The 23,873-nt window shown below is 40.6% G+C and overlaps 1 protein-coding gene across 1 annotated transcript; it reads left to right on the top strand.

Moving 5' to 3' along the window:
* Positions 1-15,845: 15,845 nt before the first annotated feature.
* Positions 15,846-19,771, top strand: LOC131076834 (uncharacterized). Its single transcript, XM_058014172.1, has 2 exons — positions 15,846-16,438; positions 16,626-19,771. The coding sequence occupies exons 1-2, from the start codon at positions 15,962-15,964 to the stop codon at positions 19,335-19,337; spliced, it is 3,189 nt and encodes a 1,062-aa protein (XP_057870155.1). The 5' UTR covers positions 15,846-15,961; the 3' UTR covers positions 19,338-19,771.
* The last annotated feature ends 4,102 nt before the right edge of the window (positions 19,772-23,873 follow it).

The raw sequence follows: 23,873 nt of genomic DNA, 5'->3' as shown, positions 1-23,873 counted from the left end.
ATATTTTCTAAATACAATTCATGTAACCTTGCATTATTTTTTTAATAAATTTATCAAATTAACTCACCTTAACATATATGACTTTAAGTTTAAAATCATATATACAATTTTTTAATTACTATTGTGTATGGTGAAAATGGATAACAATAACAACAATATTGAAAGGCTAAATGAATTCAACCACTAAACCCTAGCCTAACAATGAACAAAGATCCACCATAACATATGAAGATAACCTAAGACAATGCAAATAACTCAAAATCACAAAGATTATACCATCACATGTCCAATAGGGTTTTGATCTCCATTCTTCCTATCTCCATTGATCTTGCTTGATATATTTGCTCTCAGATTTTTATATGCACAAGAGCTCAACAAAGAACGGAATGTGGTTGTAAGTGGAATTGTAGTGTAGTCGAGTCCTCCAAAATCAGTCATTAGTCATTAGGGTTTGACAATGAAGAAAGCATCTCTTTAAATAGAAGACACAATATGAAATGGAGGGATAAGATTGAGAGGTGTAAAAAGGAGGTCGGCTATGATTAGAGGGTAGGTAAAAGAAATAGTAAAATAATGAAAGAGGTAGGTAGTGTATGAATTAAGAGATGAATGACATGTGTCATGTGTAGAAAAAGATAATGAATTAATTAAATAAATAAAGATTTATTTAATAAATAAAAGAAGTAGGATAATTAAATAAATAAAAATATTTATTTAATTTAGGAAAAGGATAATTTAAATAAATAAATGTATTTATTTAAATGAGAAATAAGGCTAGAAGAGGATAAATGAATTAATTAAATAAATAAGGATTTATTTAATTAATAGAAGAATTAGGCTTAAATAATTAAATAAATAAAATATTTATTTAATTAGACCGGACAATTTTAGGTGTCTACATTTTGCCCCTCTTTGAGACAATGCGGCTTGTCGCGTTGTTTCAAAGAAGATAAGATGAACTGATACAGAGTTGCCCCAAGATGGGAATGATATGCCCCCTCGAGAGATTGGATGAAAAAGTCTGGAAAGATTGCAGACAATCTCTCGATAAGAAAGAAAGGCTAGAATGGAATGGTCGGATAAAGTGACAAAGTCATGGGATAATGAAGACTGACTCGGGAAATGAAGGCGAGGGCTAGGGTAGGCTATAAGATAGACCACAGGCAAAAGACATCCTCATTGTCATCTACACCTTTACGAGATCACAGTGCAGAGCGAGAAAAGAGCAGCAGCAGTCAGCAGCGATGGCTTTCATTCATAGATTCGACCGCGTTCGCCGATTCCAGCGACCAGCAGATGCAGGAGAGTCGGTAAGTACCGCAAAACCTCCTCGTACTTTCACGCATTTCAAGTTTTGTCATTAATGCATGCTAGGTAGCAATAAATGCGCTAGGAATAGGATAGTTAAAAAATGCAAAAACGCGCAACCGCGTCTGTGTCAGTGCCAGACGTGTCTGTGTCCAACAGGCGCGTCTGTGTCGGGTCCAGGCGCGTCTATGCCTGGGACCGCGTTTATGCTGAATGCGAACGTGTTTGAGAATTGTAGGGGCGTTTATGTCATGTAGGGACGTCTGTGTTCCCTGGCCGCGTTTGTGCATGATATAGGCACGTATGTGTTCAAGAAGCGCGTCTGTGTTGCAGAAGCGCGTCTGTGCAGTCTATAAGCGCGTTTGTGAGTTTAAAGCGCGTTTGTGTGTCAAAATGCATAAGTTGAGTCTTTTTAGGTCAAATCGGCAGTTCTGTGATGAACATACGCTGTCGATTGGATAAGCTGCTGAGAGGATACACTCAAACAGGTGCTCTAGGATGACTAGGATAGATCAAGGCACTTTGTGATGAACAGGGAGCACCAAGATAGGCAGCACTTTGTGATGAACAGGGAGTGCGAATGTGAGTAACACTTTGTGATGAATAGGGAATGTCACACACGTAGTACTTTATGATGAACAGGGAGTACTACTAGGATAGATAGCAACACTTTGTGATGAACAGTGAGTGTCACTAGGATAGATAGCCATATGCATTTAGATAGCAAGTAGCATTTTGTGATAAACAGTGAATGCCACGATAACTGACATGATTGATTGTTTTGACTGCAGGAGTATTTGCCTATGTTGGAGTCACGGGAGAGATTCCCATCGACTCAGAGATTGCGACCAGAGTTGTCGATTCAGGACATGATTTCTATTGAGGAGATGGGTCTCACACATGTGCTATATGTGCCCGAGTTTCGGGCAAACATGGGTTTGCTGACTGCACTGGCGGAGAGATGGCACTCCGAGACTTGCACGTTCCATTTGCCTATGGGGGAGATGACAGTGACGCTGGAGGATGTCTACAGGATTTTGCATATTCCGATCAATGGAGAGTTGATTCCATATGATCGAGATGGAGACAGGGAGGCACTGAGACGGGTATTTCAGGATCCCGGGTTGGAGATGAGAGCAGGTCACGTGGCATGGGATACCATGACCGCGACAGGGCTAGCGTTGCCGGCTGTTATTGGAAGAGCCATCAGTGGTTTCTTATGTCCAGACAGGGCTACACGGGGATTGGCAGTTGGCTGGGGAGGAGCATTGGAGACACTGATGACAGAGCACACCAGATATGCATGGGGGCCATGTGTCCTGGCACATTTATACTATGAGCTGCATCAGTTTGTTTACCATGGATCAGTGGGCTTGGGTTGCGGAGTGACTCTCCTACAGGTGTGGGCATATGAGCACCTTCCTATCACATGACCTATCCACTTCAGAGGCAGAGGGCATGGACGGAGTTTTGTGCATTTATACGATATGATTACATCACAGCCTCGGATTGGTCGATTGGAGCATTGGAGACGCGTCATAGATGACATTGATATGGTTATCTGGAGGCCGTACCTGGGGTGCGAGGAGTGGGATGACGACGCAGTGGAGCTACCCTATGCATTCAGGAGCAGGTATCTTATTTGGCGGACGCCCTACATTCTGGAGAGGCAGCTTGTTGACAGGGTATGCAGACAGTTCGGCCGGATCCAGAGGATGCCGCGAGGCTCGGGCATGTATGCCCGTACAATCAGAGATCAGGTACAGTTCGGGCCACTTCTATCATATGATCAGGCCGTGACACAGATGGCCGAGATGATGCCATTACCGTGGGACATGTGGCCGGAGGTAGAGGATGCAGGGATGGACGTAGAGTATTCTGCATATTGGGCAGAGCATCCATTTCCGAGGTTGACAGATCCGGGAGAGCTGCTGGAGGGAGAGGTGGGAGGGGATGATGATGATGATGGTGGAGGAGATGGAGGTAGGGGTCGGCGGAGGCGGAGGGGAGTAGTGGGGGAGAGGCGGGTGGCACCTCGGAGGGAGGGAGGACAGGAGAGAGCAGCCCAGGTGGTGAGGGGTCGAGGTGGATTGCCCCTACAGGTACCAGCAGCACAGGGTCCTAGAGCACAGGGACCTAGACAGGTGCAGGGACAGGAGCAGGTGCAGAGATAGGTACCTATTCAGGCACCTAGACAGGTACAAGGAGAGGCACAGGTACAGGCACCTGCAGAGGAGGAGCCACAGGCAGAGGCTGAGGGTGGAGATCCTGAGGAGGATGAGCTGCTAGAGCTGAGAGAGATCTGCCAGGGCCAGGCAGACGAGATTGCAGATTTGGTGCGGGAGAGAGATCGCCTCAGGATCAGGCTCAGGGACACAGAGAGGGAGAGAGACCAGGCCATCCAGCGATATACTGAGGTCGAGACAGCTCTGAGGGCAGGGAGGCAGGCAGCAGAGGATGCAGGAGCAGGCTACGCATATGTGCTGCGAGCCGGAGAGGAGATCGCCTACTGGAGGGGTCTGTACTATGGTGTCGTGCCAGCGGATCAGCGGGCGAGGAGCTTCCATAGATCATCGCGCACAGCGACGGCTACGGGAGGGAGTCATAGGAGGCAGGCATCCAGCGGTGGGGTCATGGGTCCTCCACCACCACCACCAGACAGGCAGGGGGATCCTAGAGCGGGACCATCTAGAGCTCAGACTCCGTCGAGGCCAGGCGGCTCCGAGGGAGGGAGTTCATCATAGCCATAGAGGGCTCCCCTTTTATCAGTATATGTACCATTTTTGTATTGTAGACACCTGCGGGTGATTTTGTAGCCATATGATTCTTTTGACATCATTGTATCATGACACTTTTGATTATATATGAGAGATGATCCATTTTTGCGGCAGCTATATGCATGTGTACCTTATGTGATGAGATGTTCTTATGTGATGCATGTTTTATGATACGGATGCTTATATGATGCAATGCAATATATTTTTGTTCTTTTATGTTGTATATGTGATGCATGATGCAAATGTGAATGTATGTAATGAATATGACAATGCAAATGATTATTTACATAATGAAAATGTGAGATGTGCTAACATGTGTTGTATGCAGGATGTGATGCAATTGTGATATCTATATGTATGTATGAAATGCTTATATGTGGTGATGCAGGTGTAACTATATGAAATGCAAATGTTTTTTGTGTGTCATTATACTCAGTCATGTGATAGCGGGCTACGCGGACTCGAGAAGGACAATGGAAGTCAATCAAGAAAGGGGGATGGAAGACAGAAGATATGAACGTGAAAGAGCTTCTTGTGCGTTATCATCATTGAGCTTATTATGGCAAGTAGGTTATGACAATCGAGGCATCTGTTCGGCCCAGAAAGTCATTGTACCTATTTGCATGAAGATAAGACAGTCACAAACAAGGAATGCCCCAGTTCATACTAGACTCGCAGTGTCCTCATATCCTTGGACAAGTCATAGCATTACTAAAAGACAATCCACAGACAACAAATGCAAATAGGTGACGATACCCCATCCTCGCCTTTCTAGTCAAAGACATCCTGGAGATAGAATCTCTAGTCAAAGACATCCTGGAAAAGCTAAAAGACATGTCACCAAAAAGATAAAATCAAAAGAAAACCAAGACTCGACACCAACATCCACTGTAGTCCTCAAGTTTAGTGTCTCTTGTCACTTGTTTAAGTCTTATTCGATTGTGGTCACAATGTTCACTTTCACAAAAAGGATAGATAGCACTGAACCATATGTTGTCCGAGTCTGTTGAAAGATTTGATTTTGTTGAAGCCCATTGTTGCTGTTGTGTCTCATTTGAAACTGACTGAATCCATGAAACTGATACTTTATTGTGGAGAAGATGGAACTTTATTGCGGACTGGCGATGCAGATGTTGCTTTATTGCGGATTGTGCGCGGATAGACTTGAAGGAAGTTGGAAGAAACTGTACTCCTCGAAACATGTGATGTTCTCAGTTCCACACCCATTACTAGACGTAGAATTTGCCTTAGCCACAGATAGGATCTGATTTATTATGGATGGAAAGGGAGTGAAAAGGGAGGGTTATGGATGGCTAACCAATCTTAGGTAGATCAATAACAAGCCATGATGGGAATAGGTAAGTTCATTGTGAGCGAATAGGTTGTGAGTGTGTGCAAAGTGAAAGATGAAAGAGAATCCTGAAGGAGAGAGGAGCAAAGTCTCTACACATGGCGCTGGTGACCCAGTTTTCACCATGGTACTTGCCCAGGGTGCCACCGAAGTGGTTTTCACCGTTGGATGAAATTATTTCTCTTTAATTTTTCAATTTTTCAATTTTTTTGTTGTCACAAGGCGCCTGTTTGCCAGGTTTTCACCATGTAACGATTTTTTTGTTTTATAATTTTTTTGTATTTTTGAATTTTTTTATTTATTTTTTGTATTTTTGAATTAGGATGTTCCGAAGAGCTTATGTGTAGAACCTGCGAAGGTGCATGCTATTGATAGGATCCTCTAAGGGTTCACCTTCTGTAGTTGAGAGCTGATATGCCCCAGATCCATATACCGCTGTAATGATGTAAGGACCAAGCCAGTTTGGTTCGAACTTGCCCTTCTTATCTCTGTCTTGCTGATTCTTGGGGTTCTCTTTGAGGACTAAGTCACCTACCTCAAATTTGCGAGGCTTAACTTTGTGATTGTAACTGCGACTCATTCGTTGTTGGTAAGCCTTAAGATGATTAAAAGCAGTGTGCCTTCGTTCCTCCAGCAGTTCTAGTTCTTGTAAGCGAGAGACCCTGTAGTCTTCATCGTTGATTATGTTTCTCAAGGAGACCCGTAAAGAAGGTAGCTTGACCTCAATAGGCAAGATGGCTTCAGAGCCGTAGACAAGTGAGTAGGGTGTAGCTCCTGTAGGTGTGTGGACACTTGTGCGATAGGCCCAGAGTGCAGGATTGAGTTGGATATGCCAGTTACGGCCAGCGTCGTCGACTGTCTTTTTAAGGATTTTGAGAATTGTTTTATTAGACGCCTCAGCTTGGCCATTACCTTGGGGGTAATATGGTGTGGAGAAACGATGGGAGATATGGAAGCGCTCACAGAGTTCACGAACATCCTAATTTTTGAAGGGACGCCCGTTATCAGTAATAATGGAAGTAGGAATCCCGTATCGGCAAATGATGTAGTTCAGGATGAAGGTAGCGATTTGTTTCCCAGTAACTTGTGTGAGAGGCACGACTTCAATCCACTTTGTAAAATACTCTGTGGCTGTGATAATGAATTTATGTCCATTGGAAGAAGGAGGGTGAATCTTGCCTATGAGATCGAGTCCCCACTGACAAAAGGGCCAAGGAGATGCAAGTGGTTGTAGTTCCTGTGCTGGTGCATGTATGAGGTCTCCATAAATTTGACACTGCTTACACTTCTTGACAAACTGATATGCATCTTTTTCCATAGTAGGCCAGTAGTATCCAGTCCTGATGAGTTTCTTGGCCAAGTTAGGACCACTAGTATGCGGACCACATATCCCTTCATGCACTTCTCGTAACGCAATTTGAGCTTCGTCACTCTCTAAACATCTAAGAAGGGTGCCATCTAGACCTCGTCGGTATAGGATATCTACTAAAATGACGTATCGAGAGGATTGGCGAATGAAAGTGCGGCGTTGATTGTTCGATAGATCGGGATGTAAGATATTGTCGTGAAGGTATGTGAATATGGGACCATATAACTGGGATTCAGGACCAACAACACATATCATTTCCGTAGGAGTGATCTCATATGACGGAATCAGCAGGTTGTCTACCAGGAATTCATAGCAGGTCTCATTTTGCGGTAGATCAATGAGCGAAGCAATTGTAGCCATGGCATCAGCAACGCGATTCTGTTCTCTTGGTATCTGCTCAAACTCTATCTTTGCAAAGTGTTGTTTCAGATCATCTACCAGTTGTTTGTAAGGCATTAGCTTTTCATCTTTTGTTTGATAATCATCAGTTGCTTGACGGATGACAAGTTGAGAATCCCCAAAAACACGAAGTTCTTGGATCTTCCATTAAACTGCAATTCTTAACCCAGTTGTTAATGCCTCGTATTCCGCTATATTGTTAGTGCACGGAAATGATAAGCGGTATGACTTTGGTATAGAATCGCCTTGGGGAGTTATAAAGAGTATACCCGCTCCTGCCCCGTGCTGTGTGTATGAGCCGTCAAAATATAATTGCCATGGCTTTGCAGGTGATATTGTTAGAATGGACTCATCTGGAAATTCTGACTGTAGAGGAGCATCATCTATCATGGGAGCATCTGCCAGTTGATCTGCAATTGCTTGTCCTTTTATAGCTTTTTCTATCCACGTATTCAATGTCGAATTCACTCAAAATCATTACCCACTTGGCCAGCCGCCCAGTAAGTGTAGCTTTGTTGAGAAGATATTTTAATGGATCAATTCTGGCAATCAACTTAGTCTTGTGAGTGAGCATATAATGTCGTAGTTTTTGTGAAGCAAAGACCACAGCGAGACATGCACGCTCGATTGGTGTGTAGTTTAGCTCATATCCCACCAATGTGCGACTGATATAGTAGACTGCTTTTTCCTTGCCGTCAGATATTTGCTGTGCTAGGAGTGCCCCCAGTGCTGTCGGAGTAGCTGATATGTAAAGTAGCAATGGTTGATCTGGAATTGGTGGCATCAAAACTGGCGGGTTCAAAAGATAGTCTTTGAGCGCCTGAAAAGCCTATTGACAGTTCTCATCCCATTTGAACTTGATGTTTTTGTGTAGCAGGTGCTGGAAAGGGTTACACTTATCTGCAAGGTGTGCTATGAATCTTCGTATGGACTGGAGTCTCCCTTGTAAAGATCGAAGTTGACTGATATTCTTGGGTGGCGGCATGTCTAAGATAGCCTTGACTTTTGCTGGATCAGCTTCTATTCCTCTTTTAGACACAATGAATCCTAGGAGCTTCCCGGAGGTTACTCCAAAGACACATTTCTTTGAGTTTAATCTTACCTTGTATTTTTCCAGCCTATCAAAGACAACTGAAAGTATGTCCAAGTGTGTGTCTCTGTCTATTGATTTTCCCAAAAGATCGTCAACATAATCTTCCACGGTTATGTGCATGAGATCATGAAAGATAGTCGTCATCGCTCGTTGATACGTGGCGCCTGCATTTTTCAGCCCAAAGGGCATAACATTCCAACAGAAGGTTCCCCATGGACAAGTGAATGATGTTTTATGTTGATCTTCAGGTGCAATCCTGATCTGATTATATCCAGAAAATCCGTCCATTAAAGATAACATTTCATGGCCTGCTGTGAGATCAACGATCAAGTCAATGTTTGGTAATGGGAAATCGTCCTTTGGACAAGCCTTGTTGATATCTCTGAAGTCTGTACATATTCGGATGCTGCGATCCGGTTTGCTGACAGGTACTAAATTGGAAATCCATTCAGGATAATCAATTGGGCGTATGAATCCGACATCCAATAATTTCTCTAGCTCTGCCTTGACTAGCAATGCCACTTGTGGATGCATTTTCCTTAATTTCTGCTTTACTGGTTTTGCCCCCGGTTTGACTGTTAAATGATGCATCACCAAATCCGGGTCTAGCCCAGGCATATCCACGTAAGACCATGTGAAGTTGATTTGTCGTCCCTTAAAGAAGCTTATGAATTTTGCTCTCTCGGCCTCTGTCAATGATTGAGCCAAAAATATGTTGTGTGGAACCTCTGCTGTACCAATGTTTGTCTTTATAGTCTCCTCTACCAACATGGATGATTTTTCCTCGTATGATGCTGGGAGAATGTCGAGCCTTCCATCTTCGGGCACCTCAGAGAGGTTTTCACCCTCAGATACGTCCTTTCTTTTTACTTTTTTGGAGTCAGATAGCGCCACAGTGTGGTTTTCGCCATAAGACCCTTGTTTTGTTTTTATTTTCACATTTTTGCGACTAGAAGGCCCGACACCCTCACCAAAGTATGCTATGTTGTTGAGCTCTATGGCGTATCCTTCTTTGTGGTCTCCAGGGGGAAGATCATCTCGAATGCCAAGGTAGTCGATAATAGCTTCATCATTTTGAAATGTATCAAATTGTGCTGGTCCTTCATGATCCCAGTCAATGAGTTGAGGATGAACAAGGGGAAGGTCTTTAGTGCTTTCATGAATCCACGGACGTCCTAGCAATATGTTATACGCGAGATCTAGATCTAGGACTTGACAAACCACATCCTTTGTGATTGGCCCTATTCTTAGTGGTAAGGTGACCGTGCCCTTGGACGAGCGCTCTTCATCATCATAAGCCTTAATGGTGATTTGGTTTGTAGAATTCACAGCTTTGTCAGAATATCCCAATTGTCTGATGGTGCTCAATGTACAAATATTAAGACCTGCTCTTGCATCTATCAGGACTCGCTTTATTCGATGTTTATGTATGAAGGCTTCAACATGTAGAGGTGCATTATGTGGCTGACTTATGGAGGCGTCATCGGCTTCTGTGAATGTGAGGGAGTGTGGAACGGATAGGTATCCCACCATGGCTTGAAACTGGTCCACGTTCAAATCAGTAGGGACGGCAGTATCTCTCAAGATTTTGTCAAGGATAGCTTTATGTGCAGGAGATATACGTAAGAGCTCAAGAATAGAGATGAGTGCAGGTGTCTTCCCTAGTTGTTCTACAAGGTCATACTCAGGCTTGGTTGATGAAAGATTGGTATTCTTAGTGGAGGCACCTGGCAATGTAATCTTACCTCGACGGGTTGTAACATGACATTCAGAGGTAGATTCGGATGAAGATCCCACACCTTTTAGGACAATCTTGGGTCTCTGAGAAGGATTCTCAGGATTTTTGTTCTTGATAGTAATAGTAGAGATATGATTGTCCATTGAGATGTGATTGATAGTAGAATCATAATTGTAAGGTGCTCTAGTGTAATTGGCTTGATCATCTGTGACTTTGCCTTTTCCTTTGTCATGTTTTGGGAATGGTTCCTTAAACACCTCATGTTCTTGATTAGATGAATGTCCCTCAATCTCTATATCTCCTCTGTCAATGAGATCTTGCACAATGTTTTTCAATCGATGGCAATTACCTGTCTCGTGACCCTTGCTCTTATGAAACTCACAATACTCATCATCATTCCACCAATTTGGTTTTACCTTTGGTTCATAAGGAGGAAAATCTGGAACTGTAATTACTTTGTTTTCTACAAGCTTTTTGAATACTGATTCAAGTGGTTCCCCCAATGGAGTGTACTTCCTTCGAGGTCTAGAAGTTGTTTGAGTGTTCACCTGATTGTTGGTAGAACTTGATCCAGAAAAGATGAACTTTGGTCTCACTGTATTAGCATCAACAACACCATCATTAACTGTGTTCTTGTTCTTGTTCCAAAATTTTGGTTTGTCCTTTCCTTTGAAGTCCTCTTTGTTTTCTTTGAATAGTTTGATAACTCCTTGTTCAATTAAGACCTTTTCTGTTGCTAGGCCCTTTTCAATGACATCCTTGAATGTAGACAAACAAGCTTTTCTGAGATCATAGCCAATAGCCTTATTAACGTTTTGTGTGAACATCTCCACCATTTGTTTCTGCGGGATTTCACAAGAGCATCTGCTAGCTAAGTTTCTCCATCTCTGTAAAAATGTTGCGAAAGATTCTCCTTCCTTTTGTTTAGTATTGCACAAGGTAGTAACTGAGAAATCTGTTTCAATGTTGTAAGAGAAATGCTGAATGAATGCCTCTGCTAAGTCGCCCCATGACTTAATACCAGGAGGTAATTGAGAAAACCATTCCATAGCTCGATCTCCTAAGCTCTGTGGGAACAACCTCATTAAGTATGTTTCTTCTGCCGCTACCTCAATGCAAGCTGTGAAGAATTGTCTTATGTGTGCCTTGGGGTCTCCTCTCCCTCTATATTTGTCGAGTTTTGGTGTCACAAAGTGTGGAGGAAATGGAGGCATTGGAATGCTCTTATCGAAGGGATAAGGGCATATATCTCTCATAGTGTATGTAGGTTTTGATGTACTCATGTCCTCCACTTTCTTTTGTAAATCTCTTATTTGTTGCTCCAAATTTTTTTTGGGAGGAGATTGATTTCTTGTAGCATACCCCATGTTTGAAACACCCATTTGAGGAGGAGTTTGTTGCATATATGGATGATACTGATCGTAGACATGTCCATATGGAGGTCTATATTGTTGCGACATGTATGGAGCACTTGGCATAACTTCTTGTTGGGGAACCCCATATCTGTTTTGTGTGTATAAACCATATTCAATAGGCCTTTCATTTTCCATTGTGTTGCCCCCAATTTTGACATGAGGTCTCCTTGTGTCAAAATTTTGAGGATGTCCTTGAGTATCCACTTGTTTTGATTGATTCATACCTTGAGCATGTGATTGAGCATAAGGCCTCCATGATGGTCCTTGAGTGTAAGTATCATATGTTTGAGCTTGTGTATGTGGGATTGCTGGCTTTTGAAGCAAAGCTGATGGTGACTCCGGCATCATATTATTCGGTCCTCTATTTCCTCCACTATTTGGTCTCCTTTGATCCATGTTGGGTTGAGTTTGTTGTGAGGGTCGACTTTCCATAAGTTGAGATAAGTCAAAATCATGTGGTATTTTAGCTCCACTATGTGCCATCATGTTTAGAAAGTATTGTCGATCTCTCCTCATTATCTCTTCAACCAATCTATTGAATTGAGGATTCATTATGGACTCTTCTATGTCTGCTGATAATATTGAAGAGTTGTCCACTGTGTCATTGTGTGTAGCATTGTTGTTTATAGTGTTTGCGCTCTCCACATTTGGATTGTGTCTATAAACATTCATGTCTGGTAATGTAGTGTGCTCAGGATTGTAGAATAGATCATTGTCATACTCATAAGAACTCATGTTTACGGATTCTTGAGCTTCTTTAGCTATTCTCCTAGATTTTTGAAGGCGGGTTTCAACCATGAACTAGGTGTTTGACCAAGATGTGAGAGACTAGATGAAAAATGGAAAGAGTATGGAAGACCAAGAGTTGTATGGAGTGTAAGTGAATCTTGAGGTGTACTTGCAATGTCCAAAGTGTAAGACCAAGTATGTATGTAGTAGAGTAGGTGTGACTTCCAAAGAGAGGATAGTTTCTCTTGATGAGGTAAGTTGACCTTGACTCTAAGTAAGACCAAATGAGACCCAAAGGTAAGAAACCTTGATGAGGGACCACTTAGCAAAGTGTAGTTGTATGTAGTGTGTTGACAAAGTATGATGAGGACAAGCAAGTGACCTTTTTGACTCAAGTTTAGACAAGTATGAATGTAAAATGAGATGTGAAGCAATGATGGACTGTGTGAAACCTTAGAACAGGCTGAATGCTAGATGAAACCTGAAGAGACAACCTAAGAAGCTCAAGTATGCCGAAACTGATTTTCTTTGTTTGCTTGACTGTTAAAGTTTTCAAATCCTGACACAGACGCCTCTGTATACTTCACAGACGTGATTCCCAGACACAGACGCCTCTCTGTTTGACACAGACGCTGATAAAAACACAGACGCTATTCTGTACTTCACAGACGCGCTTATCTGACGCAGACGTGGTTTGAACAGACACAGACGCGTTTCTGTAACCTTAGTGCAATTTTTCCTATCTGTGAAGTTGTTTTGTTGTGACCAAATCCGACTGTTTTTCGTGACAAGAGGACACAATGTTGATGACTCAATGTTTGCAAACTGTTTAGACTCCAAAAGTGTGTTGTTTGATGTAAAAAGTTTTGCATACACTTGAAGACACAAAAGACACAATGTTTTGTTGTTTTGTCTTGAATGTTTGAGTGTTTAGCATAAGACAAGCACAAATCTTAGGGTTGGCCAAGACAATAGTTGTTGATCCCACATAGGGTTTTACCCCCGAGGCTACGCTATTCAGAGCGGATACTTAGATGCTTGACCTCACTGGCTCCACCCTCGGCACTCACTTCTCGGGTCAGCCAAGCATCAGTCCCCATGAAAACTCCCCATGGCGAACTTTGTATCTCTACTAAGAACCGTATGTGTGTGGGCCGCTACCAGAGGTCCGACCTCCTGCCTCAACAACTAGAAGGATTTGGGCATCTAAAACAAAGAGGTGCTAATAAGGGCATCCGCTCGTGTGGCCATACATGCGGCACTTTCAGCTCTGTAAATACAGAAGGCTCCCAGCCTGTAGGGGTTACGCCTTACAAATGATCAAATAAATTTGATCAAACGGGTTTATGGGGAGACATAGTGTCGGTATGAACTAATCAACACACATTATTCATAGTTTTCACCATGAATACATTTGATTATAGTGGTTTGGATGAGGTGGGTTTTCCTCGCTACCACTTGGGTCGTTCTCTTCTCACTAGTAGTCCTAATGACCACACGGGAAGACAGGCCCTCTAAAGATTAAACAAAAAGGGCCTATTGCTCAAGACACAAAAGACAATGATTCAATTTTAGTGCACCAATTGAAGAGTTTGCTAAGCTATGAAAAACAAGGCACACAATCAAAATTACAAAACCCTAACTAAGGCCCTGCAACAAAATTGTTAGTAGTTTCAAATGATAACCCCTTCCTGCAAGCACACAAGTTAGGTAAATTTTAGAAAACCCAAAAAGACTTTGTGAAAAGGGGCCTTCAACAAAAACGTTTTTGCCTCCAAAGCAAGCTGCACAAACCAGGTTAGCTAGATCTGCAAGGGTTAGCCGAAAATAAACCAGATCTGAAACCCTAAGTACAAAATCCGAAAACTCGAATCTCAGAAAAATTGAAATTGTAAAACGGAAAGCACAGATGCCTCTATACCAGACACAGATGCGTCTGTATGACATAGACGCGGTTCTGTTATGCACAGACGCGCTCAGAGATCACAGACGCGGTTAAATGACGCAGACGCGATCTGATGCAACGCAGACGCGGTTAGGAATCACAACGCACCTTTCAGAACCCTGCAAAATAAAAACTGACAGAAACACAGACGCGATTCCCTCTATCGCAGACGCTTCTGAAACACAAAAACGCGATCCGAACACTCGCAGACGCGGAAAAACCTAAAATATCGTCGAAATTGTCCGATCTGCAACTTCAAAAATGCAAAATCTGCAACAAAATTGTTAAATGCAAAGGGCGTGCCAAAATGTGTATGGTGAAAATGGATAACAATAACAACAATATTGAAAGGCTAAATGAATTCAACCACTAAACCCTAGCCTAACAATGAACAAAGATCCACCATAACATATGAAGATAACCTAAGACAATGCAAATAACTCAAAATCACAAAGATTATACCATCACATGTCCAATAGGGTTTTGATCTCCATTCTTCCTATCTCCATTGATCTTGCTTGATATATTTGCTCTCAGATTTTTATATGCACAAGAGCTCAACAAAGAACGAAATGTGGTTGTAAGTGGAATTGTAGTGTAGTCGAGTCCTCCAAAATTAGTTATTAGTCATTAGGGTTTGACAATGAAGAAAGCATCTCTTTAAATAGAAGACACAATATGAAATGGAGGGATAAGATTGAGAGGTGTAAAAAGGAGGTTGGCTATGATTAGAGGGTAGGTAAAAGAAATAGTAAAATAATGAAAGAGGTAGGTAGTGTATGAATTAAGAGATGAATGACATGTGTCATGTGTAGAAAAAGATAATGAATTAATTAAATAAATAAAGATTTATTTAATAAATAAAAGAAGTAGGATAATTAAATAAATAAAAATATTTATTTAATTTAGGAAAAGGATAATTTAAATAAATAAATGTATTTATTTAAGTGAGAAATAAGGCTAGAAGAGGATAAATGAATTAATTAAATAAATAAGGATTTATTTAATTAATAGAAGAATTAGGCTTAAATAATTAAATAAATAAAATATTTATTTATTTAGACCGGACAATTTTAGGTGTCTACAACTATAAAAATATATATATCTTTTACTCAATATTAATGTAAAAGCTAAAAATTATTTTCAATAAGATGATGTCTAATTAAATTTATATAAATTGTTAAAATTATTCAAATATAGAACTTGATTTATGAATTCTATTAATCATTGTGATACATGTTAAATTTATTACTATCAAACTCTTTATTATTATTAATTATTAATTTTGAATATTTCAAAACTTGATATTTATTTAGATTTTTTAATTATTATAAAAAATATATATCTTTTACTATTGAATTTTAATGTAAAAACTAAAAATAATTTTCATATAAGTAAATAAAATGATATCTAATTAAATTTATATAAATTATTAAAATTATTAAAATTATTCAAATATAAAACTTGATTTATGAATTTTATTAATCATGATGCATGCCAAATTTATTACTATGAAACTCTTTATTATTATTAATTATCAATTATTAATTTTGAATATTTCAAACTTGATATTTATTTAGATTTTTAATTAAAAATATAGAAAAGCTAGTTATATTTTCTCCTATCTCACATAAGACACATATACTAACAATGGATACTGCTATAATAAATATTAAATCCTAAACTATTAATCCATATGTCACTCGTGCGCTTAAATAGAAAACGTATGGAGACTGAACTGCTGATAGAAGAGAGTTTGACTATAAGGAAACTATGTTGATATTTAGGGCGCAGTGCGATTAAATTGTAATCCAGACACAGAGAGAGAGAGAGAAAAATGGAGGGGGAGGAGAAGGAGAAGAAGGAGAAGCGGGTGAGAAACATATGCATAGTGGCACATGTGGATCATGGAAAGACGACCCTTGCGGATCATCTGATAGCGAGAGCAGCGAGAGGGCTGGTCTCTGAGAGGCAGGCGGGCAGAGTTCGGTTTCTGGACTATCTGGATGACGAGCGGCAGCGCGCCATCACCATGAAGAGCTCCTCCGTGGCGTTGCGCTATGGAGGTTACACTATCAACCTTATAGATTCGCCCGGTCACATTGATTTCTGCGGAGAAGTTTCCACAGCTGCTCGTCTTAGCGATGGTGCCCTGGTTGTGGTCGACGCCGTCGAGGGCGTGCACGTTCAGACCCACGCTGTGCTCCGCCAGGTCTGGCTTGAGCACCTCACGCCTTGCCTCCTCTTGAACAAGATCGACCGTCTTATCACCCATCTCAAGCTTTCTCCCATGGAGGCCTATGCCAAATTACAGGTACTACTTCTTCTTTCCTCGCATATTCAAACATCAATCACCACTATAAAAGGTATAGCCCACTTTCCTTATATTTTCAAAAGCCCTAGCTTTTACTAAATTTTAGCTAGCCGCTGGGGCTCTTTGGGACCATAGCTAACTACGATCACCAGTTATGATGAACATAGTCTTGTTACAACTATTGCAGAGCATTGTCCACGAGGTCAATAATATTATCAGTGCCTTTCGTTCCGAGAAATATCTGTCTGATGTTGACTCCATGCTTGCGAAAGCAGGCGGAGGCGAGTCTGATGACATTGACATTGACAGTCAAGAGGAAGACGCATTTCAACCTCAGAAGGGTAATGTTGCATTTATCTGTGCATTAGATGGATGGGGATTTTGTATAGCTCAGTTTGCCGATCTCTATGCTTCTAAGCTTGGTGCAAGCTCCACAGCTTTGAAGAAGGCCTTATGGGGAAATCACTATTATATCCCAAAGACCAAGAAGATTGTGGGAAAAAAAGCTGCAGGCAACAAGGCAAAGCCTATGTTTGTGCAATTTATTCTGGAACCTTTGTGGCAAGTGTACGAGTCTATTCTTCAAGGCAATCAGGGTCAGGAAATGCTGCAGAGAGTAATCAAGTCTATGAACTTAAATATTCCTTCTTGGGATTTGCAGCATAAAGACCCCAAAATTGTTCTTCAAGCAGTCATGACCAGATGGCTTTCACTTTCAGATACAGTTCTATCAATGGCTATAGATTGTTTGCCAGATCCTGTTTCAGCTCAGTCACAGCGTATTTCACGCTTGCTTCCCAAACCAGAAGTTTTAACTGGCGCCGATCATAATGTGCTTGTAGAACTGGAACGTGTTAGAAGGGCTGTGGAGACTTGTGATTCTAGTAGCAGTGCACCCTCTATAGCTTTTGTTTCAAAAATGTTTACTATTCCTGTAAATATGCTTCCTCGTCAAGGTCCTGGTGGGGAATTGTTAGATAATTTAGTGGAAGAATTAGGACTTGGTGACATTGATGCAGGTCGTCAGGATTCCTTCCTTGCATTTGCCAGGGTATTCAGTGGTGTGATTTCTACCGGACAGAGAATATTTGTACTCTCTTCATTATACGACCCCTTAAGAATGGAATCTCAGCAGAAACATGTGCAAGAGGCAAAGGTAGAAGCCTTATATATGATGATGGGAAGAGGTTTAGAGCCTGTTGCCACTGCTTCTGCTGGCAACATAGTTGCAATCAGAGGCCTTGGACAGCAAATTTTGAAAAGTGCTACCCTCACATCAACGCTATGCTGCTGGCCCTTTGCAAGTATGACCTACCAAGCTGGACCTATCTTGAGAGTGGCTATAGAACCTTCAAAACCATCTGATATGGCAGCTCTTGCCAAAGGATTGCAGCTTCTAAGCAAGGCGGATCCTTTTGTTGAAGTCAGTGTGTCTAGTAGAGGTGAGCACGTTCTTGCAGCTGCTGGGGAGGTGCATTTAGAGAGATGTATTAAGGATTTAAAAGACAGATTTGCTCGCGTTGGGCTGGAAGTTTCACCTCCAATTGTATCTTATCGAGAGACAATAGAAGCAGATGCCACACATTCTATGGACAGCTCTAGGAGTGGATCTGTATCTACTGATTTTGTTGAGAAGACCACTCCCAATGGCAGATGCATTGTGCGGGTGCAAGTAATAAAAATGCCTTTTTTGCTAACCAAGGTACTGGACGATAGTGCAGACATCTTCCAAACTATCTTAGAAGGGAAGCCAGAACACAGAAAGACCGTTGGTGTAAGTTTGAAGGAAAAAATTCAGAGTGAGCAGAAGAGTTTAGGGGAAGAAAGTGAAGTGACAGAAGATCATGTTTTGATGCTAAGGAAAAGGATGATTGATGCTGTAGAAAGGGAGATGAACAATGGAAGTCAAGATAGAAAGCCATGGCTTAGTATGCTCCAAAGGATATGGGCGATGGGGCCAAGGCACATTGGTCCAAATATTTTGCTATCCCCAAATTTGTCATCTCGGGGAGGAGACATAAAAGGTTTGGGTGGTGTTTCAGATGGTGACACTTGGAGCATTGAGTCTGTTTTGGTATGTGGTTCTCCTTACATCTCAGAAAAAATAGGCCTTTTGGAGGTTCTGGCTGAAAAATCAACAGAGGCAGCTTCCATCACCAAAGAAAATGAATTTGGATATGATTTGCTTAATATGGAGGCAGAAAGTTTGCAAAGTAGTGTTGTCTCAGGTTTCCAGCTGGCAACAGCAGCTGGACCATTGTGTGATGAACCTATGTGGGGACTTGCATTCCTTGTGGAAGCTTACATATTTCCAAGGAGGAACATGTCTTTAAATGGCAGTGATTCAATTGGTGAAAATGTCAACAAGAATGATATACAGCTTCCAGAACAATATGGTCCATTCTCAGGACAAGTAATGACTGCTGTTAAAGAGGCATGCAGGACTGCCATGCTTTTGAAAAAACCACGTCTTGTGGAAGCAATGTATTTTTGTGAGGTCAGTACTCCAACTGAATATTTAGGTTCAATGTATGCTGTGCTTGCTCGGAGACGTGCACGGATCCTGAAGGAAGAGATGCAGGAAGGTTCAGATTTATTCAGTGTACAAGCTTATATGCCAGTTGCAGAAAGCTTTGGGTTTGCAGATGAGCTTAGGAGATGGACATCAGGAGCAGCAAGTCCTCAACTTCTTCTTAGCCACTGGGAGGTTCTTCCACAAGATCCATTCTTTGTACCAACAACAGAGGAGGAATTGGAGGAGTTTGGGGATGGTTCAAGCGTTCCACCAAATACAGCTAGAAAGATGATTGATTCAGTAAGACGACGTAAGGGTCTCCCTGTAGAGGAGAAGGTGGTGCAACATGCAACAAAGCAACGTACATTGTCACGGAAGGTCTGATGTTCTGCAGCGATAATCATTGTATGGTCTTAATACACCATTTATATGCCTTCTCCTTGATCCATTCAGGATAAATGCTATTTGTTTGTTATTAGTTGCTGCTGGAGGCAGGTTTCTTATGCATCCATTGGATGTGATTTCTTGGACACTTTCTAACCAATAAAAAATGACCACAATTACTAAAGTTTGCAATTATCTATTTTTTATTGTAATTATAGATAAATTATTATTCATGATTGCTATTGGCTGTTCTTGATGCATTCAAGATGTCATTATGAGTTGCTGCTAGAGGCAGGTTACTTATGCATCCATTGGATGCAATCTCTTTGACACTGTAAGCAATCAAAATTCAGATTTAAAGAAAGTTGACCACAATCACCAGAGTTTGCAATTATCTATTTTTTATTGAAATTATAAAATAATGATGATTGCTATTGGCTGTTCCTGTGAACAGTTGTGAGTGAATGAATTTTATAAGACTACAATATTGGTTTAGATTAGAATAAAAGTGTAAGGTGCCGATTCATTCAGCAGTCACTTAAAGTTGAACAAATTTCCATTGCGTAAGGTGCAGATTTAATCCAGAGAGCTTGGAGTGCATGCACACTGTCCCATACAATATTTTTGACAGGCAATTTGTGCAAGTTTAGGTTGTTTTGATTCATTTGATGGATCTTGGAGCATGTTCCAGAGCTTTCCACTGCATTTACATGATGGATCTTGGAGTCTGTTCCAGAGAGTTTGTACTGCATGTACGCTATCTTGTAGAAAAAATCTGACAGGAAATTTGAGGCACTTTAGTCAATTCTAATTATCTCCAGTGAATAATAAATTTGTGTTTGGGTACATGGTCTGCATGAACAATTTTTTAAAAAGCAAAAATGTAATCATGCATTTTTGTCATGAGTTTGAATATGTTTGTCTCCATACATGGTGAGGTACATTGATTTCAAATTTAATGTCTTACTAGGTGTTGCTGAATGGTGGTCAACTATGTGGGTGTACTAATGTATATTACCTAATGTAATCATACTCCGATAAATGATTAGGGAGATTGCATGGTGCTGGCTCAAAAAACTGGACAATTTGTCGATAATGATTTCTATCAATGAATTTTCTTTTGAATTGGAAGTGGCATGCATCCTACAAATTAATTCTGATCAACCTTACAATGTGAATTGTGAACCTCAAGGATTTCAAAATGTTATACATCCTTTCACATTCTTTGCTGAAAATGTTGTACATTTCTTTCTTCTTATCCCTAATGCCACAAAACCTATCATCAACAAAACCTATCATCTCCTATCATCAACAAAACCTGCATAATCTGCATCTATATATCTTGTCAAGAAGAATTGATTATTCCTTTTATATTCCAAACCATGATTCATTGTTCCTTGGATATACCTTTGTACCCGTTTTGTTTCTTTCCAATGACACAATTTTGGTTCGTGCATGAAACTTGATAGATAATTAATAGCAAAACTAATATCTGGTCTGGTGTAAGTTAGGTAAATCAAACCTCCAATCATTTGTTGATAGAGAGTTGCATTCACCTGAGGGGATGTATTAGATGTAGATAACTACAATCCCGATTCCATAGGTGTAGACATGGGTTTGGAATCCATCATTCTGAATTTCTCAAGTAGTGTCTTGGTATATTTTCTTTGCGATACAAAGATATGGTGATTAGTTTGCCATGCCTCTAAGCCAAGACAATAGTGTAGTAGCCCAAGACTCGTCATATCAAATGCCTTCTTGAGATCATTCTTGGTTGTCTCAAGTTTCAACCATTTCTTCTAAGTTGCTTGTGATAACTAAGTCATCAACATAAACATTAATAATCACAATATCCCCACCTTGATCCTTGAATTAGAGATTTGGATCATATGGATGCCTAGTGAAACCATGTTGGAGTAGATGTTCATTAATTTTTATATACCAAGCTCTAGGAGCTTGTTTGAGACCATATAGGGACTTGACAAGTTTGCATACCTTTTCTTCATTACCAGGTGCAATATATATCCCACTGGTTAGGTCTATACTGGTTGGGTCATATAGACCTCTTCCTTAAGATCTCCATTAAAAAAGGCATTTTTTACATCCATTTGATACAATTTCCATCCAAATTGTGCAGCTAAGGCAAAAAATCATTCTAATTGTTTTTATCTTTGCTATGGGAGCAAATGTTTCCTCAGAGTCTATTCCTTCTTTTTGGGTATAACCCTTGGTTACAAGTCTAGCCTTCTATTTATATATGCTATCATCTACTTTATACTTAGTTTTGAATATCCATTTACATCCAATTGCTTTCTTAGTAGGTGGTAGATCAACAAGCTCCCATGTGTTGTTTTTCATCAGAGATTGATGCTTTGCATCCATAGCCTCTTTCCAAGGCTTTGATTCAAGTGCTTCCTGAACAATAGATGGTTCAAAATTATCAACAACTAAAGCCATCAGGGCTAGATTTTCCTCATTCTGAGCCATGCTGTGAGTCCTTGGACCTAAAGTCGAAGTGTTTGGAACTTCGTCTAGCTTTGCATCTTGAATGGTACTAGTATACCACTTAGGTAAAGGTTTTGTGACATTGGTGGGTGTTGATTGACTATTAACGTTCCCATCATTTTTCCCATCCATGTTGAATATAGGAGCACCATTTGAAGTAGGTGATGACGTAGGAGGAGACTCACTCTTCTCATCAAAAATATTTCTGTACTAATGTATATCTTCTTTGTGTTAGGATCCATAAGGCGATATGCCTTAGATTCATTATTATATCCAAGGTGAATACATTGCATTGATTTTTCATCTAGCATCTTCCTTTATTACAGATGATCTCATCAAAAGTTTTGAACTTTTATATCTTCTGTTTGATTTGGTTTTGTTCTGCAGATTGTTTTTAAAAGTTGTGAATTGATTGAGAAGCACACAGGAAATACCTGAGAGGGGGGGGGGGGGGGGAGGGCAGTGAATCAACAAGACAAAGCCACAGTGATTTCTCGTGGAAAACCCTTTCGGGCAAAAGACCACGGCATCAAATTCTCTTATTAAACAAATGGGCACCAACCCAATCAATACAAAAGTGAGCTTCAACTCACAAAAGACACCAACCCTTTCAAAAACCAACTTATCAAATCTGAAGCACCAACTTCAACTTATCAGAAATCTTTGATGAACCTAGCTGATTGAAACTGCTCGGAAGTAAATGATTGAACACCTGCTACAATCTGAAGCAAATTCTCTTCAATGACTGATATGAAGACTCCTCAGAAGTATATCACGGTTTTGTCCAAAATTTCCTCAAGAGCCATTTCTGAAAGAACACCGCTCACACGTGTTTTTTGAGTTCATACTTATATCAATAATTCCAACACAATACATTCTGAAAACATACAGCGACCAGCCAGAAGATAAACTTTCGCTACAACTTCCAACCAAAAACCCTTTTTTAAACTCTTGATTCAAACAAACAGAGGATTGCACACCAAAACCGAGAGAAGAAGAAATACTAAATACTACTGCCGGCACTATTTCAAGACGACTTCAACCCACAGTACCAAAAAACGGCTTCGCTAAAATGTTACCACAACTCTGCTATAACCAAGAAAAAGAAGGACGATGCACTATGGTGTCACTGCCACACACAACACAAAAAAAATATCTTTTATTGCTTAAAGTCCCTTCCAAACACACACAAGGAAGCGATACACCTCTAAACGAACTCCACACAAGGATATATCAAATACAAAAACTTATTAACTGAACCATATTCTTTCAGCGCACTAGAAACATATTCCACCACAAAAATAAACTTCAACGTATTTCCTCACAACGATGCCACCACGTCACCACACCATATCATTCACTTGGATACCCGAACATAATCCATACAAATCATCTCCAAATTGTTAGTTTTAGGATCAGACTGTAATATATAGATAGCAAAATCAGAAAACCAAAAATCAATGCACATAAAGAACACCAGAATACCTTGGGAAAACCTCCCACGTGGAGGTGAAAAACCCAGCTATAATCTCAAATCTTATTATGACAAATCAGTATGAGTCTTTACAATACTGCTTCAATACTTGAAGCAATCAGAACTGCAGAATGTGAACAGTAGTATGGAGTACTCAAACTAGGGCATACACAGTAATGAAATGACTTATCTGCAGTGCACTTGAATGCTGATTCAAGACACCATTTGCAGATCAATTCACTGCCTCAAGAAGGTTCGCTGCCCTTTGTATCTAGTTTGCTGTCCTCTGAATAAGGTTCGCTGTCCTCAAGGTGGAGTTCTCTGTTTCCAGAAAGCAGTTCGCTGAGCATAGAAGATGATTTGCTGCTGATAAGAATGTATTCGCTGATGACTGCATGGATTCGCTGATTACTGCTGAATGAATGTATTCTCTGATTGTCGCTGAAGGAGATCATTGTGTGGAATGAATGTGCAATGAGCATGAATGATGCTTTGTATATATATGTGACATAGCCTCCCAATTTACCTAGGTTGGCTTTATTGTTTTGGCACCAAGA

This window comes from Cryptomeria japonica, chromosome 9, assembly GCF_030272615.1.
Source record: "Cryptomeria japonica chromosome 9, Sugi_1.0, whole genome shotgun sequence".
Taxonomy (NCBI): domain Eukaryota; kingdom Viridiplantae; phylum Streptophyta; class Pinopsida; order Cupressales; family Cupressaceae; genus Cryptomeria; species Cryptomeria japonica.
The sequence above is the reverse complement of the archived record's forward strand: the minus strand, read 5'-3'. Positions and strand labels throughout refer to the sequence as shown.

Bases quoted from the DNA above. Each gene is read 5' to 3' on its own strand.
- LOC131076834 (XM_058014172.1), top strand. From the start codon at position 15,962: ATGGAGGGGGAGGAGAAGGAGAAGAAGGAGAAGCGGGTGAGAAACATA. The intron at 16,439-16,625 runs GTACTACTTCTT...CAACTATTGCAG, and splicing joins AGGCCTATGCCAAATTACAG to AGCATTGTCCACGAGGTCAA.